Source organism: Rhipicephalus sanguineus, chromosome 10, assembly GCF_013339695.2.
Source record: "Rhipicephalus sanguineus isolate Rsan-2018 chromosome 10, BIME_Rsan_1.4, whole genome shotgun sequence".
Taxonomy (NCBI): Eukaryota; Metazoa; Arthropoda; class Arachnida; order Ixodida; family Ixodidae; genus Rhipicephalus; species Rhipicephalus sanguineus.
In genome coordinates, this window is record NC_051185.1 from 121,541,788 (window position 1) to 121,565,525 (window position 23,738).

At 46.6% G+C, this 23,738-nt stretch overlaps 1 protein-coding gene across 1 annotated transcript in view; it reads left to right on the forward strand.

The window, feature by feature from the left end:
- The window catches only part of LOC119406709 (atlastin-2), a 210,661-nt gene extending 198,250 nt beyond the window's left edge, over nucleotides 1–12,411 (forward strand). Inside the window, exons 9-10 of the mRNA XM_037673439.2 lie at nucleotides 9,880–10,128; nucleotides 12,385–12,411. Of these exons, the coding sequence (XP_037529367.1) occupies nucleotides 9,880–10,128; nucleotides 12,385–12,411 (276 nt within the window). The remainder of the gene's footprint in view (nucleotides 1–9,879; nucleotides 10,129–12,384) is intronic.
- Nucleotides 12,412–23,738: the final 11,327 nt, after the last annotated feature.

Below are 23,738 nucleotides of genomic sequence, written 5' to 3' on the forward strand. Positions count from 1 at the left end.
AAGGAGTGCTATCACTGTCGCTTTCTCTTTGCAGAAACTATGTTGCCTGTTTGAATGAGGTTGTTATTTTCAAGACATGAAGATATATGCGTGAAAATGATGCGTTCTCGTATTTTTGAACGAGACGACAGCAGGGAGATTAGCCTGTAACAACTTGGCGCGAGTCGCCACCTTTAGGTGTCGGAATAATTTTACTGTACTTCTATACTATTTGCAATAGATCTTTTGAAAGTGACTTTTTGAATATTACACATAAGTGCCTTCAGCACTATTCCTCCTACCTGACTAAAGAGTGCTGAATATGCTGTCAATTCCTGGAGTTTTCTTTCTGTCCAGTTGTAACAACAGCCACTACACACCTTCCTCGGATACAAAATGTCACTGACAGACGCAGCGTCTACGGCAGGGATGAAATACGGGTCACTACCATTGTCCTTTACAAATACAGAGCAGAAAATGTTGTTAAAAATGAATCATAGTTGTGTTTTATTCGAGACGTTCTCACCGTTCACACAAAGAATTAACTGTGATTTTTGCCTTGAGGAAAATTGCCTCCACATTTTAGCCAGGGCCCCGTAAAGAAAGTTTTTCAATGCCATGTTGAAGTAGTAGTCTTTGGCGTCTGCAATACCGTCCCTAAGAGTCAAGCGTATGGCGCACAATTTAGATGTATTCGCAGGATAGGTGCGTTGCCGGTACGTTTTTTCTTATACTTTTCGCTTTGCGTTCAAGGCGAACAACTTCTTTAGGAAGCCACGGTTTTGAAGTTTTTATACATTTTCTTTTGGTAGGTAGAAAATCTTTGATGCACTTGAGAACGAGACTATTGAAAAAATATCACAACTCATCGATACCTATATAGTCTACGAGCATAGCGACGTGGGCTTGTTGGTGCATAATGGAAGGGCAGTTTCTTAGCATTGGTGTAGACGAGGACAGAAAGTAAGAGCCATTAGGGAGAGCGCCCATGTGTCTAGTGTCTCTTCCTATGTGTCCTCGTCTACACCAGCGCTAAGAAACTGCCTTTCATCGATACCGCAACCACTTGATTGATAGAAAGAAAGAAAATTCGAAAAACCAGTCATCCAGCGCATCCAGAATGCCAACGTCGTTCGCACGTGTAAAAGCCAGGAGAACTCGAAGTACCTTTTCTTTTTTAGGCGTATGGCCAAGATTCAGCGTCAGTGCTATCAGCCTGTGGTCTGATATTTCATCTACTAACGTCAACTACGGGTTATTTACTAAGTAGGCTTCTTCCAACGAGAAAAAGACCTTGGAGAGATTTCGCTGTGTTGCTAACACAAGTTGGTTCTTTGACTAACTGGGAAAAATTGTGAAACAAAATTAGATCAGTTAACTGTTCTGGAACAGTGCTAAGAGGCTCTGGAATTTCGTTGTTCCAATCAATGGATGATAGATTGAAGTCACCAGCTATCAAAACATTATTAGTGTGGACGACGTTGTCACATGAAAATTGTCTTAGTTTCTGGAAGAACGTGCTGTTTTCTTTTGGGCGGAGGTGAAGTCCACCTATCACCAGACTGCATTCACGAAGACAAATTTTAGCGATGACACATTCAGCACCAGGTATAGGAGGAAGTTCGCTTATATGGAACACATATCTTGGCGCAGAATGGCAACTCCTCCACGTCGGGAACTTCTATCATTACGAAAGATGCCGTAGCCAGGTGGGACAATTTCAGAGTAGGATATGTCGCTGTGCAGCAACTTCTCAGTCATTACAACTATTTGAGGTTTATACGAGAGAAGTGCATCAGTTTTATTCACGAGCAAGGAATGGCTTTTTGACGGCAGCTGGTCACTGTTCGTTTGTAGGATTCTTGTGCCGAACAAGAACTTATTTGTTGGCTGTCATCCCTTTCAGAAAGACCGTTTTCGATTTTAATTTCATCATGGATCAGCTTAACTTTTTTACCCGTCTTTCTGATGGCAATTGGGCTCTCCCACAGGTTTCCTTTTTTATATCTAGTGCTCACTGAAAATTTCCATGCTATGAAAATTGATTGTCCTTTTAACTTATAGCCATATTTTCAAAACATAAATCTGTTCGCGGTAATTGATCAGCTTTAGAATCCCAGGCCGAGGTTTGCCCCTATTACAACGGCCTAACCTGTGAATCCATTCGACAGTCGTTATTTTTATGCCTAGTGCCCCTTCGAAAATGCTTTAACAAACTTTGTTCAAGGTTTGCTTGTATTTCTTTCTGTTTTTGTGGAATGCCGAACACTAGAAGGTTTTTCCTTTTCCCGCGGCTCTCATGGTCGGCTATCCTTCTTTCCACGTTCTTCACCTTTTTGTCCAGAAGGCGGGTGACTGAGGAGACCCCCTTAATCAGAGAAGTTGAATAGTCGACAGTCTTAAATTCCTGTTCAATTTCCTCCAGCCTTTTTTGTATCGCCTTTTGTCCTTCTAGAATCTCGGTGAATAATTCTTTGGTGGTAGGACTTCGGTTTGACTCTATATCACCGCACAGAATCAACAAAGCACATGTGAAATCTCGCGCAAACATGACTACATGTCACGAGTAAAGGGGCACGGGGCGCGCGCCGGACAGCGCAAGGCGTCGATGGTGTCCGGGGAATGGAAAAGTACTCGATGGTGTGCACCCCCGCCACGTCGACGCAAGCCATTGGTCGGAGAAAGGCGCGTGCCACGCGACCCGAGCTGAGGTGAGGGACCACAGAAGAAGAGTGGGGCATTGTTCGGTGGAGTCGTCGAGGAGCAAGGTGGTGCAGGCCAGCGTCGCGTCCGCGACGGGAACAGCAGGGCTCCGTTCTGGGGGCAGCAGCACAAGAAGCTCGGGAGGGTGGCCGTCGACCTTGGTGCTATCCAAGTGAGGCTCCCCGGGCTTGCAGCAGCCCCGTCACAGCAGTTCGCAGGGCACCTACGGCACTCCCACAGCGCGGCAAGACGACGACGACCCCCGGACAATCACCAGAGAGCCACGTCGGCAGTTCGACCCGGTGGCACCACGGGGAGGCCAGGAGTTAGGCCTAACTGGACGAGACAGATGTTCTCGACAAAGGACCGGAGGATCGGCGACGAGGACGAATAGCAAGGCGGCGGATCGACGACGACGACCCCAAGACGTCGACAGCAGCAGCGACGACGGGGCCGAACGCCGAACGTTGACTTTGGCGCTGGATCAAGGCGACGAGCACACCGAAGTAAGAACGTTCGATTCGCGTAGCGAGACTGGGACGCCATAGTGGCCAGACTTTCGGGCCACTCAGGCCGAGCTTAGTTAAGAGTGGTAGTTGTATTCAGTTGTACCGCTGGGCGTTTTTGAATATGTTACTTCTAATTAATTTTTGGTGTTAACTTCTTGTTTGCCGTGTTGTGTGATAAAGATTTGTTTGCAGTGATGCCACGGTCTCCCGCCTCGCTCACTCTCCCAACTCCATTCCGACAGTGCAAGCGCTCCCGAGATACGTGACATAATAAGTGGCGAGCCTGCCAGGATTTTTCCAGCGTTGGGCCCAGTCACGTAGCGTCGGGGGTTGCAAGGATGGATATGGATTGGGACAAGATAGTGAGAGTCATTCGGGAGAGAAAGCTCAATGGAGAGCAGGGTCTCAGGTTCATTGAAGAAGAATGGGAGAGTAAGATAGAGGAGGGCAAAGCCGAACTTGAGGCAAGACGCGCCGATCTCGAGGCGAGACGCGCCGAACGCGAGGCGAGACGCGCTGATCTCGAGGCGAGACGCGCCGATCGCGAGGCAAGTCGCACCGATCTCGAAGCAAGTCGCGCCGAACGCGAGGCAAAACGCGCCATTGCGCTAGAAGCGTATGCTCGGGAAAAGGAGGAACTAGAGAGCAAACTGCGACTGGCACAAGCAACAGGATACATTGGACATAATGAGAGAAGGCCCATAGAGATTTCATTGGGAGAAGTCAATGCGCCTGATTATCAGAGTTTTGCCTCCGATCAGCAAAGGGGCAGTGAACACACTAGTTGTGCAAATGAGAATAGTCGGGTTAGGAATGAGCAGAAGACAAAGGGCCCAGGTGTTGCATATAGTGATGGTGTAGCAACGGTTAGTGAACTCCATGCCGGTGCTGAAGAGGGCACGGAGAAAGAGAACGCGATGCCTCCGGACAACGAAGAGGCAGAATACAGCTCGATGAGCATAGCTGTGGAAGGAAGAAGCAGTAAGCGTTTGCGAGTTGTGACAAAAGAGCGGAGTAGGAGGAATGGGATGCCTCAGACGCACGGTAGTACAAGCGTAAGTTAAAGAAGTGAAGACAGTTCTAAAAGCAAAGAAACTGGTCGTAACTATCGGGACGCCATAAAGGTTGCTGAACTTGTCAAGGGCACACGCGTAAAGCGAACTAAAAAGAATGCCCCCAAAACGCGCAGAGTAGAGTGCAAGAATTGTATGCAAAGAGGTTGATGCTAGCAATGAGAGCCAGGCATAAGGGGAGGACGCTGCCTGAGGAAGTTAGGTCGAAGAGGCGTCGGATGAAAAGAAACAGAGGCATCAGCTTAAGTGAGCGTCCGAGACACTGGGCAGCGAATAGACGCCGGAAAAAACTGAAGAAGACACGAAACGTGAAAAAGCACAGGTTTAAGTGCGGGGAAGTAAACTGGTGGTTGCTATGGTGTGGAGAAGGATTCTGTGAAACATAAGTCCTGTGCAGTGAATAGGTTTTGAGAATATTAATGGATGACTTTTTTTAGTAAAGCTTGAGAGTAAGTGAATGTGTGCATATTTTGGAACACTGAGTGATGTGTTTGGTGGGTAGTTATCTCTGTGAGGGTAGCCGTATAGTGTTAAGGACGATGAACTCGTGGACATCGTGAACGGTTCAGTGGAATGTTTGGTGACGTGTTCGCGAAAGTGCGTGGTGATGACCATGATGCAGTGAAAGTAGATGGAACCATAAGAGAAGAGAATGCGAGTCAGAAGTTAAGACCAACAGAAGAGTAGAGGGCCGCAACCCTGAAGAGAAGAAGCAGTTTTTTAAGGAAAAAACTCTTAAAAGGGGGCCCACTGTCATGAGTAAAGGGGCACGGGGCGCGCGCCGGACAGCGCAAGGCGTCGATGGTTTGCGGGGAATGGAAAAGTACCCGATGGTGTGCACCCCCGCCACGTCGACGCAAGCCATTGGTCGGAGAAAGGCGCGTGCCACGCGACCCGAGCTGAGGTGAGGGACCACAGAAGAAGAGTGGGGCATTGTTCGGTGGAGTCGTCGAGGAGCAAGGTGGTGCAGGCCAGCGTCGCGTCCGCGACGGGAACAGCAGGGCTGAGTTCTGGAGGCAGCGTTTTGCATGCCCCGGGAGGGTGGCCGTCGACCTTGGTGTCTACCGAGCGAGGCGTCCCGGGCTTGCGGCAGCCTCATCACGCAGTTCTCATGGCACCTGCGGCACTACCCCAGCTCGACGAGACGGCAACCCACCGAGAATCCCCGGAGAGCCACGTCGACAGTTCGAGCAAGTGGCACTGAGGAGAGGCCGACAGTAGGCCTAACCGGGAAAGACCGTTGTTCTCGACGGGGAACGAGGCATCGGCAAGGAGGATGATCAGCGAGGCGTCTGATCAACGACGGCGGCCCTGAGACTTCGGCAGGAGCCTCGACGACGGGACCGGGCGTCGACTTGGACCATCAACCGAGTCAGCTGACACCGCGAACCGTAAGAACGCTCCATTGGTATCGCGAGTGACTGAGAGGCCATAGTGGCCAGACTTTCGGGCTAGAGGTGCCAAGCGGAGCTAGAATGCTTTTCAATGTTTAATCAGCGATAGCGTACTAGTCTAGGGATTTCCTAATGTGCCAATATTGTTGTAAATTTTGAGTGTTCGTTTTTGTGTGCCGTGGTGTGTTAAAGTTTTGTTTGCAGTGCCACCACGGTGTCTCCCGAGTCGCTCTTCTCTCTCTCTCCCAACTCCATTCCGACATTGCAAGCGCTCCCGAGATACGTGACACTACAGCACCGAAACACCCTGGGCATGTAAGCTGAAGAAAACAGCGGTTACTGGATTTACAAGAAGACGCAGTGTTACAGACCTCCATGTAGAACAGGAAAAAATTAGGTGAAATGTTGCCGTCGGCCAGCTGACACGCCACTGAAGGAAGACGAGCGGCGTGGCATATTTAACACCGGGTCCGATGACGAAGACCACGAAACATGTGGCTTGATCCTGGTCAGTGCAGTTTAGCGAAAACCATACGCCATCGCAGCATGTAGGAGTAGTTTCATCGGTGAAGTTGGTTGTTTCCAGAGAGGCGCTGGCTTTGGTCGCTCCAACAAAATGTAGAATATGCAAGTAGAACAGCAACCGATTAGGCGCCATGTTAACCGTTGGCCAGCTCACAAACCCAATGTCACCGTAATAAAATGAAGTTCGTTTGTTTATTATATTTAATTGTAAGTTTAGCTTGACACTGATTGGATCGCGCATGATCGCGAGAGCCAATGATCCCACTTTGCTCATTACAAGGCTCACCGCACGCGATACATGTCTTGTTACCGCAGAGATTTCATAATTCATAGGCGTATAATGCGACATGTATAGATGTGGTATGTCTAGGTTATAAAGTTCAATGGTATATATCCGTCATTTTCTTCAATTTAGAAAAACTTGGAGGACGCTTGAGCTTAGCCTTCAAGAGTAGAACTCGATAGCGTAATCGGTCTTGATGCGCATTGCCTTCTCAGTTGCTAGCCTGGCTTCGGCTCTCGGTTCATGCCTCAACCACGCCGTACGAGTGTGCGCGTAACATTGACCGTTTCAAGCCGCATAGACTGGGATTACAGCAAAACAATTTTGTGTTCTGTAATCGTATAATAAGGCTTCATTTAACCGCTAGCGCGCTGAAAACGACTGTTACATTCATTACAATAGGGTTCAGCGAAAACAAAGTAATCCTATAGAAATCACATGTGCTTAGGTTTTAATTTTTACCGATACTACAATCGTCATCGCGTCCACCAACGAGTGTTGTGGGCATGTTTCACGCCAATGGAAGGAGACCGAACGCAGATCGAAAAGTTCTGTTTTAAAAATTTCTACTCCCTTTCCAGAGAAACCGCTGCAAGGTTGAACACTTAGACGGTACGCTTTCTATTGCGGTACAAAACGGAAAAGCGATCAAGGACGGTAGACAGTCCCTTTAAAACACCCACTCGTTGCGCAATTCACATATTTCGACCCCTGGCGCGACTCCACGCTTCTGTCACCCAATATTACATGCGTTAAGGAGGCTCCTTACTACATCATATTCATATAACTTTTTTTTTTTTTTGCCGAAGCAGTTTCAAGCAATAGCCTAGCTCTGTGGTAGAACATCTCCTTGCCACGCAGACGGCCTGGGTTGGATTCTCTCGAAGACCCAAAAAAATTTTATTATTTATTTTATTTGCATCTTTCTCGATTTTTCTGTCATGGAGAAAATGTATATTTTTCGCTCACAAGAACCGACGCTGACTCCGACACCGGAATTTCTGCGAAACCAGCTCTTTAATGCTATGACGTTAATATGCATCCCATGTTTACGATCCATGCCGCTAAGTGTTATTCAGCGTCTTTGAATGCGTTCAGAAGAGCGCGGCCAGTTGCGTCTTTAATTACCCCATCTGTCCCGTGTATCATCAATGAAAATTACTTAAAAGCTTTAGACGCCCAACTGCCTTGCTTTCACCGCTTTTGGGAGAGGAGGAGAAGTGAACGTTGCAAATTCAGTGTAACGCAGGTGGAGCATAATTATAGGTGCCTTGCAGAAGAAAGAAAACGATCGAAGTAATTTTCTTACACGTGGCAACAAATAGGATGCATCTAGAAGGGAAAATAAGAGCAATTAGTTGTGATGAATATATTTCGTGCTTTACAGTGCGACCTACTTCTACTTTGATCCAAGGCAAGCCAGTAGTTCCAGGCGAAGCGCTCTGTACATCAGCTCACGTTTTCAGAATATTATTGTATCTTGTTGTTCTTGTTTTTTCGACATATATCTACTGCCACCTGCTGCCCGTTTATTTCACTTGAAGTGCCCCAATCACAGCGAAGCTGTCATTCTTAATTAAACACAATGTGACGCTAGGCGGCGTCATGGCACCTCTAAGGTAGAAGACTTTCTTGACACCGCGCGTGGACAAAGCTTTATCTGTAAGTCCTTGCGCAGCTAGCGTCTGAAAGCAGGCTCACCGCAGTAGGATTTCCTAGTCAACACCATTTACAACATATGCATTGATACAGCAGCTGGGTCACCTGCGCAGCCAAGCGTTCTCATACAGCTAAGGGAATTGTTAAAGCAGGAAAGTCGCTGGTTCAGTCTCCAAACCATGCCGCATGCCAGCCCGACCATGCGGGCCATAAATGGGGACTTTTAGCTTGCACGTATACTTCTTTAAGTTACCGTGTTACCGGATACCGAATGGAATCTGCGCATGCGCGAATCTTTACGCAACGTAAACAATTCCCCAGATAGGCTTTACGTTTACGACCCTATCTCGCAAATCCACCTTCGTTCGTGGCTAGTCGCAATATCCGCTTCGCGGAGGCTCCAGCCGCCGAGTCAAAATAAGCCGAAGTGCGAGCGCCACCTACGATCACCTTGTTTCAGCCGGATTACCCAGGCGAGAGCGACCTAGAATACCGAATCCGTAGACGTCAGAGGCCTAAAGCCCCTGACAGGCTGGATAGGTGGCGCCAAATAGCGGGGCCAAAGTGAACTAGGCAAACACAAAATTGTTATGGCAGAAACATCGGGCAATATACTTGCATTGTAAATGCCTTGCAGCGGCGTATTTACGAATGAGCTTCCTTTTCAATCATTTTTTTCTCAAAACCACTAAGCGAAAACAAACGTGTCCATGACTGTGGTTGCACGAAGCTTCACAAAATGACACCATCGTCCGGTAACCCGGTATTGCTACACCCCTCTCCTTATACCGGGATTCTGCACACAGTGAAAACATCTCTTATTATTTTGCCGCAGCAGTAATTCAATATAATCGAAATTAATTGTAGTTTAAATGCATTTATCATCACTCTTTAGGGGTTTGCGCAAACGTGAAGGTATACGTTTACGTACGTACGTACGTAAACCTTTACGTATAGCGAGCTCAAACTTTTCTAAAACATGCGTTCCCGTAACGCGGTATAGGCACTCCGGTATTCCGGTAACACGGTAACGTTAAAAGTATACGTACTAGCTAAAAGTTTCTATTGATAGGGAGCAACTAATCGCTACGTGCAAACACTTTGGCGGCCTCGCTGACATGTATCACATTGTTTGGTCCTGCAGTTGCGTTCGGCGGAGTACTGTAGTAAGGGCACATCCCACCCTCTTCACTAATACCTACAAGCGTGGAAACTTGGGCAAATTGGTAGGTCATAATTGAAGGTACGAACAGCGCAACTGACAAGGACAGAGGAAGGTAACAACACACGCGCTGTTGTGTTGTTACCTTCCTCTGTCCTTGTCAGTTGCGCTGTTCGCATATTCAATTAATACCTACAGTAGTGTTTGTAACTTTTGAAATGAATGTTTTATTCGCACGTTCGCCTCGAGAACGACACTGCAGGGGACGCTGTTTCAAGGTTTAGTCGCGAGACGGCTTGTGGAGGCATGATTGTTTTAAGTGCGAATGCATTTCTTAATCAGGGCATGTCAGACGTCTGTCGGTGTCCGCGCGCCGGCAGGTGTTATCTCTCTGCTCTCACTCCCTCTCCGAAAGCAACAGCTGAGGGCGCGCACGCTTATCCTCGCCCCTAGCAACCGGAGCAGGTGGTGAGTGGAGAGGAGTGAGTGGAGAGGAGGAGCGCGTTCTGGCGTATGAGGGCGCTCGCATTGCGGGAGCTTGGCGGAGCTCCCGCGTGTGCAAGCGGCGGCGCGCGCTCGGCAGTTTACGCAGCCGGACGCCCGTTTCAAGCGCGACTTCGAGGACCACAGCTTTGGTCACAGCTGCAAGGTTTGCGATCGGTTGTGGTTCCACAACAATCTGAGCGTGATAGGGAACATCAAGAAGGACTCGAGTCGTTTGAACGCGCTTCGGGGTCTTTGGAACGAATTTGGAGGAGGAGGCCCCGACGACGAGAACGGCGACACCATCATCGCCGTCTTTGACGACAACCCTCGTCTGGCGCCGTTCAAGTCGTACCTGGTGTGTGCCTCGTTAATTTACGCCATTAAAATTACTACGCCGTGTACTCTCGGCGCAAGAAATGCATTCGCATTTCCTCACGATTCCCTTCGGGGAGGTGGGGGCATTTTCTTGATTTGGAAATCACGGGTCAACGTAAACTCATTAGCACAAGCCTTTGGTTTCATTCAAGCTCTGTTGGGCCCCAACATTTTTTGAGTGTCCAACGCGCTTTGATTGTGTTACACATTCTTAAACTATATTGCAGGATTACGGGCGATTTAGACGTGCAGGATGTATTAACGCTTAAGCCTCTCTTACGAAATTCATTACACTAACCTAAGTGTTAAAATTGAAGGTTTCGTTCATACCTGTTATGTTCAATATGAGACGTGTAGTTCACTTAACCTGAAATTGAATTATGCAGCAGAAACACCAGTCGTGCCTAATTTTTTGCCCCGCAAGAAAGCAGCGACTGCAACCTATACCCTGCCGCCTACATCGGTTCAGACGAACATTCAGCCGCCAGGAATTATGGGGTTCTTGATACACTGCAGTGTGTGTGTTGTGAAATGTTGTATGCACTGATGGTTTTCGCTATCTTTCTCTCTCTCTCTTTCAGCGCCTTATTTTCCACCCCATCCGTAGGGTGGCAACCTAAATGACTTTCTTGTATTCTTTCCCTTGCTTTTTTAATTTATTGCTAAACCAATTCTTCTTATAATGCTATAATAAGTATACTAAAATTAGGAAAATAATGTGCCCCAGAATATAGTCTTCATTTGCAAGCCCAAGCCAGCGCTTTAGAGCCACAAATACGCTTTACGCCTGAAGCTCGCTGCGTAAGCTACTCGTCTGCCGTTTCTTAGCATTGCTTTTAATTAAAGGTCCCAAACGTGTATATGACAAGAAAACATAGAATAATAATCTCTAGTGTCACGACCTCCCCGGAATCGCGGACGAGGGTGGGGGCCGAGGCACCCGCGTTTAGGAAGGAAGAACCAACAGCATGACGGCGGTCACAGCTGCTGACCGAGGCCTGTGCTCGTCGGTGGCTATTGTGGTCTCGTGACCAATGTTGCCCGCCGAACCTGGCGGGCGAGCGAAACTACGTTCGAAAGCGGCCACATGCTCGTGACATGTGGTGCTTATCGTTCTTTAAAAATTTTGCCCCGACACTCGCCTTAGCGCGTCAGCATTCTGTAAAAACATGGCTCTCAGCATGTGAAATTTTAATCTTAGTTGAAATAACCATAAGTATGCATAGATATCTCTAGCAAGTGGCATCCCCGTTGATTTATTTTTTTTACCGATAGATAAATAAAGGAATAATAAATGAATAAATAGCAAATAAATAAATAAATAAATAAATAAATAAATAAATAAAAACATGGCAGATCCCTCTCTCATAGGAATCAGTGTAACACGAAAGCGAAACGTGCCTTCACAGAAGTACTGCTTATTGTGTAGCGATATATGAGAGTTTGTACAAGGTCTATTGGTGCTTGGCAGCTGCAGCACCGTTTGACGTGGATGCACCCATGTTGACGCCCAGTGGCACATCCCCATCGCGACTACTAATGTTCATGATCACGATTTAACCATTGTGGTAGCTGGTCTTTAACATATACCGGTATACAGCGTATGGTGATTCCCGCACAAAGATGATATCAACATGCACATAACAAACACTGCTACTCTATATGCACTTCTTTAATGCGTCGTCAATTAAGGAGAGAAACGGCATGGTGTGCGCTCCTGAGAAATAGGGTAAGCCACGCCTATCCTCATGCATGCATACACTACTACACTGACCTTCAGCAATACGGGAGGCAGAGGTTCGTAGCTTGAGCCGCGGACGCGCGCAGGCGTTCCACGGGCCGCTGGCCTATGTCTCGCTCCCCCAAGGCGCGACATTCGCCCGTCGACATCCTTGCCTTTCTGCAGAACTTATTGCAGCAGTTTTATTAGTCGGCGCTATTGAATTCGAAGCAGTCGGTGGCAGAGAAACACCGTTGGTGCATGTGGGAGCTTCATTACTCCGACGAAGAGCCTTCAGACGCTAATACGAAGCGAAAGACGAAGAGCGTAACTGCGTTCAAAGGCGGCTCCGCGACGTTTGCGCGGCCAATGTTTCTCGCAAGTATCCAGATGCTTTATTCATGGCCTCCGAGAATCATGAGCTCCGAGGCCATGCTTTAACTGCGTCGTCGCCGAATCGTTCTCTATCGGCGCTAGCAAGTGCCATGCCGCATTACTTCGCATCACCGCTCACAGACGGCGGCACCGGGCCGCCCCGTCTAGCCCCTCCAACGAGAGCGCCGTGCGAGAGAGAATGCGTGAAAGGTATAAGGCACGTTTGGGAAGTCTCGGTCATCTGCCTCGTTCGATCAGTCAGTAGAGTGCCGGGTGTTATTCTTCGCGGGCCAAGAGGTCATAGGTTCGACTCCCGGCGGAGGAACGCTTTCTTAATTTTTTTTTCTTTCTCATCTGTTAGCGTCCATTTTATCAACCTCATATCCGTGACGGAAATGCGTCACTAACGTCTTGGTGGACCCCGGCATAAAACACTTTCGTGTCAATGAATCAATGAAAAGCCGAGTGCGGCTCGGGTCATAATTCTCTTCGCTGACGCCAACACTGCGGCATTGGGCTGATCCCAAAATGGACTTGGTCCACCACAAAAATTGACGTTGCCTATTTTGAGAACTAAGCTGACCGATGACCAATCCCAAAAATAACTTGGCTCGCGCGAACATTTCTGTGGCCAACCCCAGAAACTAACTCGTCACTCAGAGAATTAAGTTGTCCTACTCCCAAAATGAACTTGGCCCACCACCAAAATTGATATTTCCGTAATCAGAAAATAAGTCAACCCATGCCCAAAATCGAGCTCGTCCATTCTCAAGACATACCTGGCAAATTCCGTAAATTCTGGTAGCTCACCCCCAAAACTTCTAGAATTGATTTCACTCACGTCTAAAATCAACCTGGTCACTCCGAAATTTGACTTGGCCCACCCCCAAAATTTGGGTGACCTGTCTCCTAAACGGAATTTGCCCAATCCTGCTAAACTCAGTTGAGTGTGAAAAAAGCACCATTAAGCGAGGGCCCTAACGCGGCTTTCGAATTTAAATTCGCACAATACTACGTTCAAGGCGGAGCCAGGGACTGGCGGAACTAAGCCGTCTCTTAATGTTGAGTTTATGGTGAAATGGGAAACAGCGCAGTAAAAAACGACGACGAAGAAGGAACACAAACCACACCGCACGAAGCGCTTGGTGTGGTATGGTTTGTGTTCCTTCTTCATCGTCGTGTTTTACTGCGCTGTTTCCCGTTTCACCATGCTTTACCAACTAGCCAACAAGTTAACCTTATTAGTTGAGCTTATGGTTATTCATTTACTCACAAACGGCAGGAACGATTTTTCTGAGCTCACTGTCCTATTGCTTGAGCAACGAAAAGAATTCCACACGCTTTTGTTTTCTATTACCCAATTGCTCCAGTACACAAGTCTGCCACACTACCGTACCCTAATGTTTCCGCCGGAGAAAGTGCATTGGATCAAGCGCAATACTCCTGTGCCTGTTACAGCAGTGCGCGTCCGGAAGTTCCGGGTAAATACGTCGAGAGTTGGGTCGCTAGAATGCTACGTGCTATTGTACTTCAGCGACGGTGCAAACTGGTGTGGAACTGCTGAGAGGACTGCCGTGTTAGTATTTCGCCGAGTTTCGTTACACCAGCATTCATAAAGTGCACAGCGGGAGATGTCTTGATGAAACATCCCAAGCTCTGCGTACACGTTATAGCGGACAGAGGAAAGACGTCACGCTAGTACAGAGCAGGAGGGAGATGACGCTGCGAGAGCACAAGAAGGAGCAATAAAGCACCCGACCATTACCAGTAATTCTCACAACCTATAAGAATTCGTGCAAGTTCAAGATAAATAAATGGTAGTTGAACACTTCATGGTACGCAGTAGACTTGAGATGGCGCTTTTTTGCCCGAGTTATTCTTCTCCGATGAAAAAAGGCATTATAATGATGATGATGATTCAAATGCAATATCTGTGAGACAATTAGAATGCTAGGCCAACCCACAGCTGACGTATACTATAGCAGTCCAGCGTCCCATAGAGAAATAGCTGCTGCCACCTTCCTCTGAATTACGAACTCTTAGTATATAAATGACATTTGGAATTTGACGCAGTATCCCAGTGATTTGATGCGCTATATCGTGCGGTATGTGTAGGGAGTTACGCCGCAGTAGGGTGATTCCACGAGAGATCGAACATGCCTGTCCGGTCGATATTTTTGTTTTGCCTGGGTTGTTTTATATGTTATATGGGCACATTCAAAGTGCACGGAACAGAACATTTTATTTCCAAGAAACGCTCCCAGCGCGCCAAAAAATATTTGAAGGTGGCGGCGCGGGCCTCCTTTTTTCGCTGGCTGCAATGTTTTCGGATTTCACGGCCGAATTTAACGCGAACTATAAACGATGTGTCGAAATTGTTTTTTGCTGGCTTTAATACGCGTTACTGTGTATACATCCATGCTTTTCTACGCCGTCCTCAAAAATAAGAAAATGTGACAGAATGGCAAACACGGCCGAAATCAAAAAAGAGTTCTCAGTTTGAGGCGCCTTGGCGCCTTTGCTATTACAAACAGAAACTTGAAAACAATGTCAAATATAGAAAAGAGCCTTTGCAACTTTTATATGGAAGATCATTTTCCTACAGGCAGCGCCAAAAAAGAAAAAAATAGTTAAAGAAGCGAGTTTTTTCAAAAAAAATACATTTTCAAAAAATAAAATAAAAAAAACTCCGATATCAACTTTGACAATTTTTTATCGAAGAGCGCTTATGTGAGTGAACACATGGTTTTAATATCATATGTCCTCATTTGCTTTGTTTGCGAGATAATAACCTGGCCAAAATGACCCTTGCTGTGTGTGCTCATTTCAGGTAGGCAGGCAAAGAACTTTATTATGTGCTCACTTCAGTGCTACTGATGGTTGTTGTCAGCTTGCATTGTGCGTAAATCTCAGTTTTAATTATTCTGCTGCAGCAAAACCTTTCTCTGGTGGCGTTTCGAGCAAGAAAATATGTTCTCAGATTTTGTTTCGGTTCTAGCGTGTGCGAAAGTGAGCTGCTGCCGCCTTTCTAAGGAGTGATTCCACGAGATATCGAACATGCCTGTCCGGTCGATATTTTTGTTTTGCCTAGGTTTTTTATATGCTATGTGGGCACATTCAAAGAGAGCGCAACCGAAAATTTTATTTCCAAGAAACGCTCCTAGCGTGCCAAACAGATATTTGAAGGTGGCGGCGCAGACCTCCTGTTTTTGTTCACTGCAATGTTTTCGGATTTCACGGCCAAATTTAAGGCGAACTATAAATGATGTGCCGCAAATTTTTTGTCGTTTTAATACGCATTACTGTGAATTACATCCATGCTTTTTTATGCCGTCCTCAATAGGAAAAAAAATGCGAAAAATTTTGATGTGCCTTGGCGCCTTTCCGATTTGACACAGAAACTGCAGAACAGTGTCATAGATTTCAAAACAGGAGAAAGTGCCTCAGATCAGGCTGGCCGACGTTTCGATAGGGGACCTATCTTTGTCAAAGGCGCCTTGTCATCCCTGGCGTGTTAGTTTTAAGGGGTTAGTGATGACGTCGTGTCCAGCGGTGGCGCGTCTGTTGCTGTTGGTAATTTCTGCCTGGAAAGAGAGAAACTCGAAATCAGGGGAGTGTAGCCCTTGCCACATTTCAAGAAAGTTTGCAAACACGTTCGGGTCTGCCATGTCAGAGTTAAAGGTAGCTGCAAAGAAAGAAAAAGAAAAAAAAAAGAAAAAAGAAAGGGGGGGGGGGGGTACAACCAAGCGAGAGGGCGAGTGCAGCCATCACAAAGAGCTGCAGAAGGTGGTGAGGAAGGAAACTACAGGCACGGAGAAAAACCGGGCGGCTTACGTTTAAATGTCCGCCAAGGAGCTGCAGAAGGTGGTGGGGAAGGCAGCTACAGACGACCCAAAAAAAAAAAAAACGGAAGGTACTCGGGCTGCGTACGTTTAAAATGCCGCCTGCTTACTTTAAGTGATATTGAAAGGGTTGCCTGAAAAGCAAGCTCCTGCTTAATGGGTGAAGTAATTGGCTGGCATATGCATCCAGTGTCGTCCGTGGCTTCCGAAAATTGGGCGCCCGTCAACTAAGAGGGGAAAAAGAAGAAAAAAAAAGTTTGAAAGGAACGAGGGCGGCCGGGGGGGAACAATCGGAATAAGACTCGTATGAAGACGAGGGCTGTGACAATGCTGGCCAGAAGCGGCCTTTGGAGCGCGGAAAGGGGGGAGGAAGGGAAACCGTGGTTCGGATTCACTAGAAAATGAAAACATCTTAAGAGAATAATATCTACAGGTATGTGCACATATATACATGCAAGGTTAAGAGATATTAAAAAAGAATATTGATAGTGTATTATGGGAGCTGGTCGGGATTTTATTTTGCGAATAGGTTAAGGTTTTTGAAAGCTGAGCGTACTTCATGTCTCTTAATATTTAGGAATCATGCTATGGCTTTTAACGATTCCAAATTACCACGAGCTAGATTTATTCCTGATGGGTGTAGGGATTGAAATTTGTGTATCAGATACGATTCCATGTATTTCCTCTCACGTGGTGACCGGAAGTTTGTTTGTAGAATGTAAAGTTTGGCTTGATCGAAATTGTGGTCTTGTTGATTGAAGTGGCGGCTACTGCTTTTGGTAAGTTGTTGCTTTGTGTCTGCGCGGTGGCCGTTCAGTCTTACATGAATTGGTTGTCCAGTTTCGCCTATGTACTGTTTTTTACAGGTGGCACACTCATGCAGTAGATCAGGTTGTTTGAGGTGCACGTGAAGTTCGATGTTTACCTTGTGAAGGTAATCGGACTGCTGTGCTTTTTTACGTTGGTGGCTGGCTGTATATGTTTGCACGTAGAACATCTTGGACGCCCACAGGGTCCAGACGTTGGTGTAGTTCTTGTTGCGAGTTTTGCATGTACGAGTCTTATTCCGATTGTTCCCCCCCGGCTGCCCCTCGTTCCTTTCAACTTTTTTTTCTTCTTTTTTCCCCTCTTAGTTGACGGGCGCCCAATTTTTGGAAGCCACGGACGACACTGGATGCATATGCCAGCCAATTACTTCACCCATTAAGCAGGAGCTGCTTTTCAGGCAACCCTTTCAATATCACTTTAAAGTAGGCAGGCGGAATTTTAAACGTACGCCGCCCGAGTACCTTTTTTTTTTTACGTTTTAGCTGCCTCGCCCCACCACCTTCCTGCAGCTCTCTTGGCGGACATTTAAACGTAAGCCGCCCAGTTTTTCTCCCCGCCTGCAGTTTCCTTCCTCACCACCTTCTGCAGCTCTTTGTGATGGCTGCACTCGCCCTCTCGCTTGGTTGTACCCCCCCCCCCCCCTTTGTTTTTTCTTTTTTTTCTTTTTTTTCTTTCTTTGCAGCTACCTTTAACTCTGACATGGCAGACCCGAACGTGTTTCCAAACTTTCTTGAAATGTGGCAAGGGCTACACTCCCCTGCTTTCGAGTTTCTCTCTTTCCAGGCAGAAATTACCAACAGTACAGTGGCTAGAATAGGGAAGTGTGAAGACCGCGCCGCCTGCGCTGACGCTCTCCATCGATGCCTCGACCGGCGCTGTCTAGGTGGCGCTGGTTGTAGCTTACACGTCGCTCGCTCGGCTCGCTGCAGCGAAACTGCCATGTCAAGGCTGATTTGTGGCTCATATGGTTTTGTTTGCGCCGTATATTTTTGTTAGTGTCTCTACTATAATGCAGGGCGTAAGTGCCTCATAAAGAAATGAAATTTGCGGCAGATATTATCAAACATTATCACCGTATGGTGATATCATAGGTGAAGCTTTACATCGTTCGCAAACATCGCGGCCAGCTAAGCTTACCACTGCTTGCGATCGTTCCTTGATGCTGAGAAATGTAACTGATTAACGCTTTTGGGGGGAATTGCCCATTTCACAAGGTTTATAAGCAACCTCAAGAAGCACGAAAGAAAATGCTACTATGACACTGATATCAATTTTCTTCATGTTGTTATACAGTATACCTAACATCTTGCATGATATAATTTTCAAGAACTTAAGTATTCTTGCGTATTCACAGTAGAAATATTTTTCAATTAACAACTGCACAGAAAATCGGATTGCATTTTACTCTTCTTACACATTTTATTAAGTTGGGGGAATCAAAGTAGGGAAGAAAGCTAGCACATACGGGTGATGCACATAACATCGCCCTTCGAAACTTGAAGTGCTTTGATCTTTCTCTTCCAGGAACTTCTCTGTTTGTTTTAGAGATTTCGTGAAGAAGTGAAGCCCGTGTGAGAACAAAAAACTTGATTATGTGCTCGTCAGATCTTGCTTGTGTGCGCGGACACTATACGGATGGTACGGTCTGCATTGAGTTAAGAAGTTCAACTATAGTGTCCCTTTCAGGGGCGTAGCCAGGGGGGGGGGTCAACCCCCCCCCCTCGGAATTTTCAGTTTTGCTTGCGTATATAGGCACGCACACATACAAACGCACGCACGAAATACATAAAGTATGGTTGAAACCCCCCCCCCCCGAAAAAAGTTTCTGGCTACGCCCTGGTCCCTTTAGAGCTTATAAACTGAACACGATGTGAATGTGTCCTCCAGTGCCTCCACAAATGAAAATAGTTCAGGTGACAGGTACAAAAGCCCTCCAACATCACAGAATGCTGTGAATGACGCAAGATCCTTATCTGCGTTCTCGAGGAATTTGAGCACCTGCTCAAAACAGTCCTGGCATTTCGTTGCCATAAGTTCCCTCCGTGCCACATAGCCGGCCAAATAAGTACACCAGTCTTCCGTCACTGACTTGCACAGGATACACATGGTCAGAAAGGAGAGTCGATGCCTGTAGTACCCTTGAATCTTCCGTCCAGCATTCCAGCGCCAGTAAATTGTCAACATGGATGGCCCACTTCATCATTTCCAACTAATGACGTAAGTGTGTCACCTGCACAGTTGCCCGTGTCTGGTGCTTTTACCAAATTGCAAAAGCTAAGGGAATTCACGGCAGTAAGGAACTGGGTCGATGTGGGATGATCATTGCACCCGAATAACTGACGACATCATCCCGAATAGCTTTTCGATTGGATCTCGGGGATTGGAACGGCAGCATTCTTTTCCAAAGGCTCGTCTGCTCTTGGTATATTACGCTGCCTCTGCTGGAACAAATGGTCGTCTTCGGGACTCCAAACAATGAAAGCTTCTGCTTGCACGATTTGTACCCAGTTGAGCATCTGGGCACAAAACAGTGGCTCTGACGTCTGCTCATGGCACACACTCCGCAAAAGACATAACGTAAACACGACAAGGCTGTCCGACCAGCAAATGTAGCACGAAAGAACAGCGTAAACAGGCAAAAGAATCACGTCTAACCGGCGAGTTCCAGCATTGAACAACGTGCGCAGCCTGAGAGCCTGACGTGGATGGATGGATGCTATGAGCGTCCCCTTTGTAACGGGGCGGTGACATGTCTGCCACCAGGCTCGGAGAAAAAAAAAAAAAAAAAGCCTTCCTTGTTTTATGTTGTATACGACAGCGCGCGCCACCTAGCGGAAACATCGCAAGGCGGCGTCACTACCTCCCATTGCAGGCCGCTTGGCGGAGATCACACTTCTAGTATTCTAGCCACTGTACCAACAGCAACCGACGCGCCACCGCTGGACACGACGTCATCACTACCCCTTAAAACTAACACGCCAGAGATGACAAGGCGCCTTTGACAAAGATAGGTCCCCTATCGAAACGTCGGCCAGCCTGATCTGAGGCACTTTCTCCTGTTTTGAAATCTATAACGTGTATCCATCCGTCGGCTCCCTTCTTGATCTTGGAGAACAGTGTGAAGTATTTCAAGGAGCCTTGCAACATTTATGCGGAAGATCGTTTTCCTACAGGCAGCGCAAAATAAGAGAAAATAGTTAAAGAAGCGAGCTTTTTTCAAAAAAGTACATCTTCAAAAAAAAAAACAAAAATCTCAGGCCTCAATTTGACGACATTTTTTTTATTGAACAGCGCTTATGTCAGTAATAACACCGTGTTTGCTTTGTTCGCACTCTCCTTGCACACAGAATAAAGCATCTGTATGCAGCGAAGGCCAACCTAATCTGTAACTAAATGCCACAATCAGCAGGCGTGCTGTTATGCAGTTGTTTTCTCACTACCAGCTTGCTTCCCTTCCATTACGTGCATTGTACCCTCTAACCATCTTCCCCATTCGACGCACACTGTGCCTAAACAGCATTTATAAAAAGTTAGCTCAATTATTTCCGAACCGTTTATTTTACTTCCCGCTATCACATGTTTTCGACGTCGCAGATAACGTCTTCCTGTATCATCTCGAACTTTACCTCAGCGTTTCAGCTGCCAGAAAACGTGCAGTGCGGCATGATTAAGCCATGAGTGGCCGAAGCTGCCCAATTGATGATGTTTTGTTGCCACTTTACTAAAGTGCTTTCCCGCGTCGAGGGCAGCAGAGGTCATTGGTGGCGCCAGATGGACATTACCCTTAGTTTTGACAATGAGTGTGACCTACAAATTATTACAGCCCAAAGCGCTTAGACATCCTCAGTTATAAAATGTTAAACCGTGAGCAGTTCTGGAAACGCATTCATGACAGCTGCGCAGATGTGAGATAATTTGTGCGGCGCCGTTCAGTATAAACGTTTCGACTTGCTAAGTTTAGAGCTGTTCACTACACGCGATGCGCGCGGCCCATGGCTACGTCCGATTATTCTGTGCCGATTATTTACGCGTTCACAAAAAGAAGATTGCTGAGGAAAACATTTTCGTTGCGCAAATTTTTTTCTTTGCTCTTTTTGTTGTTGCCTACCCCCAGAAGCTACTGTCCCAGGTGAAAATGCGTAACTGGGAATCCAACTGGTTTCAACTGGTATTAACTGGGATCAAATGGTCCCAGTTGCAAGCCAAACTGGTCCCAGTTGATTCCAGTTGCAACTGGTTCCAGTTAGCAGCTGGTCCCAGTTGCAAGCCAACTGGTCCCAGTTGATTCCAGTTGCAACTGGTTCCAGTTAGCAGCTGGTCCCAGTTACAACTCAACTGGTTCCAGTTGATTCCAATTGCAACTGGTTCCAGTTAGCAGCTGGTCCCAGTTGCAGCTCAACTGGCCACCAACGGGAAAACATGACCAGTTGAACAGGAGGCAGCTGGTCCCAGTTGGAAACCATATCCAGTTATATCGGAAGCAAATGGTCCCAATTGTACGCTAATTCGAAGTGCGACCAGTTACTCTGGTTGTACGATTCTTCACAGTGAACGAAAAAAAAAAATTGAACTCGAATGTATACGACGTAGCATTGCTGGACTTGAGCGAATGGGTTTTATCCAAGAGTTTTTTGCGTCTTACTCACAGAAGGGTACCGATCACTGGCCTAGTATTGTAAGGGGCCGTTATGAACACAGATGATAGGACGATGAGAGAATAAGAAAATAGCGTCTCATGGCTTGCGAATGAATTATCTTTTCTTGTTTAGACGTCATCTTCCTCTTCGCGTTGTTTTAACTTCATTACAATAATATAAACAGTCTTACCTGACCTGATATGTATTTTTTTTTAAATCGCATATTATCGTCGATGATTCCGTTGCGCAAATGCACAACGCAGTGCACTCAAACGTATGCTTGTTTTAGCATCAGCACTGTTGTGATCAGCTGTTGTCAATCTTTTTTTCGTCCATCGCGGATACCCGCAGGCGTAGCGGGCCCGATTGACGTCGGGGTGTTAATATTGCCGTTGTCTCACTGAGAGCATGCCTACTCGATCGGCTTGTGTGCAGCACAGCGATTACTTCCATACGACAAAGAAAAATCGAGCACAGCCGAGAGCTACCACTTCCAAAACTGCTGCCTACATGCTGCCGACACAAATGCCCGCGACACACTCTCTCCCCAACTACCTCGACAGCCGTCACATCAGTTTCGTATCTCACACGCTCAAACAAATGAAGCACATAAAGATTACACATAAAATAACTGAAAAGAATTATTTCCTGCCAATTCCGCAACATTTAATGAAAGAAAGAAGCTCGATAATGAAAATTTAGAAACACAGCGATGCTAGTTTCGTACACCACATGTGACGAGGGCACGAGGGCTAGCTGCCGAGTGGTGGAAGGAAGCGTGGAAGTACATTGTAGTGGAAGTGTTCTGTGGTGTTGGTCCGTGGTGCGCTGCTTAGTTGTGCTGTTTTTCAAAAGGAACGTGCTGTCATGGCGTGCGTAATTTAGATTTGGTCGAATTAGTGTTCGACAGTTTCATCTCTGGAAGATTTTATGGGCGAACGCCGGACAATTGTTTTTTCCTGTGATAACACGGATATGTGGATCCATTGTGTGCGGAATGCTGTGCTGCCTGCGCCTTGTCGGCGATGCAGCCGTTTGAAGGTAACTATGTATCACTTATGCTTCGAGTGCTAGTTGTTCAGTATCCTAGAGAACATGTAGATATAATGCAATGCAAAGTGTTTTGAGTGTTGAGACGACGGAACGCCGCATTGTAAACAAGTGCTTTCGGCAGGGGCGTAGCCAAGGGGGGGGTTGGGGGGGTTCAAACCCCCCCCGAAATTTTTCAATTTTGCTTGCGTATATAGGCACGCACACATACAAACACACGCACGAACATACATCAAGTATGGTTGAACCCCCCCCGAAAAAAATTTCTGGCTACGCCCCTGGCTTTCGGCACTGCTGTGTAAGATGTTTGTTTATGGGTTTCTGCGGAGTGCTTGCAAGTTTTCTGCCATTTGTTTTGAAGCATCACAGAAAACGAGTGCCGTGCAATACTTGTATTTTGAACGGCATGCTAAATAACTATCAAGTATACTTGTGCAACGCCTCTATGATCTAGGACCCTAACCAGGACTATTTGATAAAAGCAATAGAAAAGCTTCAAAATCAGGCTGCACATTCGTCTCCAGTAAATACAACCCTTTTCAAAGTGTCACTGAATTAAAAGCATTGCTGGGCTGGGGAACAGCTAGAAGAAAAAACTTGAAGGCACAAATTTTTCCACCGTATTTTTTATAATCAAACAGCAGCCAGCAGCCGCACCTACCTGTTGGAACCATCCTACGTCTCGACTAGGCACGACCACTCCAAGAAAGTACACGCATACAGTTGCAACACAATTCATTTTTCCAGGTCTTTTTTTCCACAAACTGTACGAGATTGGAATCTGTTTACCGGAAGACTACGTTTCTGTACCTGATAATCATAATTTTTATTCCCGATGGTGTTTACAATAATGTATAATTGTGCTAGTTTTTTGTTTCAACTTTCTGTTACCTTTGAACATGCTAACCTATTGTCATTTCACGTTGTTTATCTTGATGTTAACCTTGTTTCATATATTTTTCTGGCTTTTCACTGTAAAACATGTAACATATGATCCTACAGATGTGTCCCCTGCGATAACGCCTTTGAGGCAACGCAGGTATCCTGTAAATAAATAAATAAATAAATAAATTTGTAGCTCCGTCTGCGACTTACAAAAAAAAGCGCAAAGGGGCCCGTATTTTGCACTGCAAATGGA